Source organism: Triticum dicoccoides, chromosome 1A (genome assembly GCF_002162155.2).
Source record: "Triticum dicoccoides isolate Atlit2015 ecotype Zavitan chromosome 1A, WEW_v2.0, whole genome shotgun sequence".
NCBI classification, from domain to species: Eukaryota; Viridiplantae; Streptophyta; class Magnoliopsida; order Poales; family Poaceae; genus Triticum; species Triticum dicoccoides.
This window is the reverse complement of record NC_041380.1, coordinates 16,766,587-16,772,981: the sequence shown is the minus strand read 5'-3', so window position 1 is coordinate 16,772,981 and position 6,395 is coordinate 16,766,587. Positions and strand designations below refer to the sequence as shown.

At 43.4% G+C, this 6,395-nt stretch overlaps 1 protein-coding gene across 1 annotated transcript; it reads left to right on the top strand.

Annotated features, from left to right (window-relative positions):
• Nucleotides 1–360: 360 nt before the first annotated feature.
• On the top strand, nt 361–2,529 carry LOC119346878 (scarecrow-like protein 9). The gene has a single exon (XM_037616141.1). It carries the CDS (start codon nt 361–363, stop codon nt 2,527–2,529), a length of 2,169 nt encoding a protein of 722 aa, XP_037472038.1.
• Nucleotides 2,530–6,395: the final 3,866 nt, after the last annotated feature.

The window sequence follows — 6,395 nt, the reverse complement described above, 5'->3', positions numbered from 1 at the left end:
TCTGTTATTGATGCTTAAACATTCTATGTTTACCCGGCTAAAATAGTTGTTCTTGTGTCTCCAAGCCTTCGGATTTTATTTTTTTCAATCAGCGTGCCATGACAAAACAAATCATAAGCTGTGTTTCTAATGAAAAGGAAGAAGCAGAGGGTGAGAGGAAAAACAGGAGCTCGCTGAGCAGAAGTCTGTTTTACGGACATTCTAGATTGTAGCACATGAGCAAGCTGAACCGAAATTCCTCTCACATAATTTAGCTTCCATTTCCCTTTTTCCTTCTTCCAGGAAGCAAGCTGATTCATTTGCTGTGGGACAAAGAAGAATCATATATCTCATATTGAGGTGGAAATCAGACTTTCCACAATGGCGATTGAGCCGCTCCGTGACAATCTGGACACCGTCACAGCAACCGACCAACCAAACGATGGTGATTCCTCTTCCCAGCAACAACTCACCTTGTACAACTACGACCTGAGTGATCCACACTCCACAGTTCTTTCCCCAGGCAACCAAGCAAGCACATATCTGCTTGGTGGAGTCACCAGCCCTGGGTTGTGCAGTGTCAACAGCAGCCTTGGACAAAACCAATTTCCGATTGCCCCAGGGGGTAGCCCTGAGCACCACCAGAGCAGATCAAACGATGCTCTTCACTCCATAAGCCAGATGCTGATGGAAGACGTCGACGGGAGGGTCGACATATGCCAATGGGAGACAGCTATCCAGGCCGCTGAGCAGCCATTCCGTGACATTCTTGGGCAGGTATACGCGCCAGCTTTGTATAGCAACAACAAACAAGACAACCCTGATAAGAGTGGGACCAACTGTTACAAGAGGCTCTGGAGCACTAGCTTCAGTAATGACTGTTCCAGTTACATCTTGGTACAGCCCTTGACAACCCCGTTGAGTCCATATATTTGCAATAGGAGTCTTTCTCAACCAAACCAGCCATTGATAAGTGTTGGATGGACTTCTGGATCTGGCTTCCCTGACTTGCATCGTCAGAGAAGTGCCGAGGAGGAAAATATATTTGCTCCAAGTATTGATAACATGGTGATATATTTAGAGAATGGCATACTTTGTATTACCAAACTGACTACAAACGCAAAAGTAGGAGAGAGGGGTGAAAACACAATCTTTGAGGTGGCAGACCAAAGGGGCTGGGGTATCTTGGAAGGAAGGAGCAATAAACATCATGCCATCACCACTTGTGCAATAATTCGAAATGAAAATTTCGACCAGATTCTGCTATATGGTCGGAAGAGTTTCGACCAAATAACAAGACTGCGAGAAATGATGGTAGAGACAGGAAACAATAACACACTGAAAGGCCGGAGCAATGGGCGTCCAAAGCTATGGGCTAGGAAGCAACAGAGGCAAGAGTTCGTTGATATCAGGGCTCTCCTCTTCCAGTGCGCACAAGCTGTGGCAGAAGACAACCACCTGTTCGCCAATGAACTTCTAAGGAAGATAAGAGAACACTCCTCAGCAGATGGTGATTGTACTCAGAGACTGGCATTTTACTTGGCAGATGGTCTCGAGGCACGCTTGGCTGGGATTGGGGGTCAGGTTTATCGCAACCTCATGGAGAGGCGAACAAGTACAACAGATTGGTTAGATGCGTACAGTCTTTTTCTTGCATCCTGCCCTTTCGACAGGACATCATACTACTTTGCCAACCAAGCTATTCTTGATGTCTCGCAAGGGAAACCAAGGGTGCACATTGTTGATTTCGGCATCAACTTCGGCTTTCAGTGGCCATTAATGATTCAGAGGTTTGCACAGCGAGAAGAGGGAGCCCCTAAGCTTCGGATCATAGGTATAGAAGCTCCCCAGCCAGGTTTCCGCCCCTGCGAAATGATCGAGGAGACAGGGAAGCGGTTGGCTGATTATGCAAACCTTTTCAAGGTACCTTTTCAGTATCAGGGCATTGTCGCTTCAAGATGGGGGACCATTAAAATTGAGGATCTTAACATTGCCGAGGATGAAGTTCTCATAATCAACTGCATATTCCGGATGAAGAATCTTGGTCATGAAACCGCAGGAATAAATAGCGCAAAGGATGAGGTAATGAAAACTATGAGGAGGATGAACCCAAAGATTTTTATTTCTGGCACAATGAATGGGTTACACAGTTCTCGCTTCTTCATACAACGATTCAAAGAGGTTATGCTCCATTACTCTCCAATGTTTGATATGCTTGACGCAGATGTTCCACGGGATAATAAGGCAAGAAAGATGATTGAGAGGATCCGATTTGGGACGGATGCACTTAATATCATAGCATGTGAGGGCGCAGACAGAACTGAGAGGCCAGAAAGTTACAGGCAGTGGCAAGCAAGATTTCTCAAGGCTGGGTTCCAGCAGCTTCCTGTGGATCCAGCCTTCTTGAAAAGAGTACACATGAATAACTCGCTTTATCACAAGGAATTCTTTGCTGTGGAAGATCGCGGTTGGCTGCTACAAGGATGGAAAGGGAGAGTACTTTATGCTATATCTAAATGGAAACCTGATGAAACATATGATGATCAGTAAGATTCAAACTGTTTTTCAAGTGCACCAACTGCCTTTTACTGCAAGACATTCTTTTGTGAAGTGAGCATCAGGAACTATCTTGGAAGCAGATGTGATGGGGATTTGAAAGTTCATAACTTTTGATTGGTCGAACTGCACAACTTGACGACCGTGTGTAGGAAACAAGCAAAAAGGCAACTGCAAAATACTTTGCGTCTGTCCTTTTTAATTTCTGATGAATAAACTGTATTGGGTCCACAAGAGATGAGATTAGTGGAAATACCATACCTAGACACTGGATTTGCTGTAAAGTACTAGATTATTGCACTGCCCATCTCTCAAAACTGGCGATATGGAAGATCAGAGGATTCTCATTTCTGATTTGAAGCAATTGTACGTAATTATTAATATAAACAAGGTTCAGTCGCAAAAAAAATACCCCCTCCGTCCCAAATGTTGGTACAAAGTTAGTATAAAGTTGACTCTGGTTATTCTGGGACGGAGGGAGTAATATAAACAAGGTTACTATCAACGAATCCAATAGAATGCACTGATGTTCACATATTACTCTCTCCATATCACAAACAAGTGGAGTTTTGGACATGTCTTGGGTCAAACTTCTAAAATTTTAACTGTGAGCGTCATTTTAACCATCCAGATTGGAATTTTTCTTTTTTGACGGGACCATCCAGATTGGAACTTTGGAAACCATATGTACAGATTTTTCTCAAAAAAGACGTGAGATAAATCACTAGGGCCACATAGATACGGGGAATCGGAGAGAGGGAGGGACCTTGGAGGTGGGCGCAGAGACACGGGGAATCAGAGAGGGAGAGGGGGGAAGGACCTTAGTTGGAGGCGGGCGCAGAGTGTTGGGCGGAGAATAGGCCCTCCGCGTCGTCATCCTTTGCTTACGAGTTCGCATTCGCCGCCGCCGCCGGCGACCTGCCGGGCTTTCTCTTGGCGGCCATGGAGAAGACGTCGCAGAGGAGAGGAGGGGCGTTTCTCCGCCTTCGGAGAGCGTTTACGTATTTGCTTAAGTTTTTTTTTCTGGAAGTCGTGTTTTACTGGGCCTGGGCCCTAGGCTGTGTCACGTTAGGCCCATCTAATCACTCTAGAACCCGTTGTTTTGTGCTTCCAAGCAAACTAATTTGTGTGAATCAACCTATGGTTGGATGGTTAAAAAGGGACTGTGGTATTCTCAGCACACCAGGGTTGAAGTCCCGGTGCTCGTATTTTCAGGATTTCTGACGATGCGCATTTAGTGAAATGAGATGTTGCCGTCGACGACGAGATGCCTATGGTGACTTCGTATGTATGCCGTTAAAAAAAGCAAACTAATTTGTACTTCCTCCTCCTAAAAAAAACTAATTTGTACTTTTGCAAGGGTAAAGCTCCCACAAATAAAGGGAAAACCCAAAAAGAGGAACTAAAACCCATAAAAACCAAAAAAGCTAAGAAATACTCCAAAAAACCATTTCGTGAGAGAAGCATCTAGTGTGTGACACATGGCAGCGCAGGGTCACACCATCTGGCACAGTGGAGCACTGGCAAAAGTGACATCCACAGGACCCTTTCAAGGGGTACCCTTGAGATAGTTGCTCCCAAATAGACCCTCCCGGTGCGAAAAACAAAAAATAAAAGTCCTCGTGTAAACAAATGCAAATGTTCTTACTGTTCAACAAAAGAAGTGTCTTAAATGTGTAGATTTTATCTTGTTTCAAAAAAATGTGTAGATTTTATGGGTCTCACCCACTAAATCTTGTGCCTTAGCTTAGTAAAAAAATTAAAATCTCAACGGATCATTCCAATTGCATAGCAAATGTGTAATTTTAGTACGTTTATGCTAGTTGAGAAAAAGTAACAGCAATATAAAAAGTGGACCTTTTCTTTAATTTATAAAAGTGGACCTTATATACTACTCTTGTAGCATGAGAAAAGAGAGCAACAATGCGCACTCTCACTTGCTTCATGCCACGCAACACACACGAGTTGAGTTTGAGCTAATGTTATGCACCTTTTTGGGGGAACTAAATTTATTGGTGTACCCGTTTTCTACTCCTAGATAATTCTTTCATCATGTGTCAGATGTATCTCTTTAGTTGTGTTCCTTGTGCTAAGTTGCTTCTCCGACGACCCCATCCCAACAGACCTTTGAAAGAAAACTGCACCACGTGAGGGGTGATAAGGTTTTCGGGGAGCATCTAGACGCGACTGCTCGCTCAAATTTAGTTACATCCACGACAACCCGTCTACTTCCTCTACAACGGACGACCGCCTCATCTTCGCCACCATGGTTGATGATGTTGTTGCATCAAAGTTGATTTCTTATGTTCCGAATCTCTCTCCGTTGACATGTGCCTCTGGACCAATTGCCTGTATGCTAGATGTTCCTAGTATCCCGTATGTGATTTTCCATGTTAGTTATCGTATGCTGATGCTAATCTAGATTAAACATAACTGAGAACTACCTAAGTTTCTAACAAAATGAAATCATTTTTTGTGAATGACCCCTAAATGAAATCAGATGACAAAGATGTGAGTTCCATATATTGGGTGAACATGTCAATACATACAAGGTTGCATTGGCACGGCCTAGGTGAAAACCAAGCACAAACTAGGTAGTTAGTGAAGATGGTGGTACCTCCATTTCCATCCCATCGAAAATGGAATTTAAGGTTCAATGACATGATTTGGATATTGATTGCAAACCTTCTCCAATACCTTAGGGCATCTCCAATGTTGACCCACAAAACGCCCTCATACGTCTGGACCGAGTTGTCTGATGGCCTATAAGTGCACAAGGTTTAGTAGTGATGGAAATACGCTCTAGACGCAATAATAAAGTTGTTATTATTATATTTCCTTCTTCATGATAAAAGTTTATTATTCATGCTAGAATTTTATTAATCGGAAACTTAGATACATGTGTGGATACATAAACAAATACCGTGTCCCTAGTAAGCCTCTACTAGACTAGCTCGTTGCTCAAAGATGATTAAGGTTTCCTAACCATAGACATGTGGTGTCATTTGATAACGGGATCACATCATTAGGAGAGTGATGTGATGGACAAGACCCATCCGTTAGCTTAGCATATGATCGTTCAGTTTATTGCTATTGCTTTCTTAATGTCAAATACATATCCCTTCGACTATGAGATCATGCAACTCCCGGATACCGGAGGAATACCTTGTGTGCTATCAAACGTCACAATGTAACTGACTGATCATAAAGATGCTCTAAATGTATCTTCGAAGGTGTCTATTGAGTTTGCATGGATCGAGATTAGAATTTGTCACTCTGAGTATCGGAGAGGTATCTCTAGGCCCTCTCGGTAATACACATCATAAGAAGCTTGCAAGCAAAGTGACTAAGGAGTTAGTTACGAGATGATATATTGCGGAACGAGTAAAGAGACTTGTCGGTAACGATATTGAACTAGGTATGAAGATACCACGATCGAATCTCAGACAAGTAACATACCAATAGACAAAGGGAATTACGTATGTTGTCATAAGGTTCGACCGGTAAAGATCTTCGTAGAATATGTAGGAACCAATATGGGCATCCACATTCCGCTATTGGTTATTGACCGGAGATGTGTCTCGGTCATGTCTACATAGTTCTCGAACTCGTAGGGTCCGCACGCTTAACGTTCGTTGACGATATAGTATTATACGAGTTATGTGATTTGGTGACCGAATGTTGTTCGGAGTCCCGAATGAGATCACGGACACGATGACGAGCTCCAGAATGGTCCGGAGGTAAAGATTGATATATAGGACGATGCTATTTGAACACCGGAAGTGTTTCGGGAGGTACCGGTTAGTTATCGGATCACCGGAAGGGGTTCCGGGAAGCCCCGGGAGGCTTAATGGGCCAAA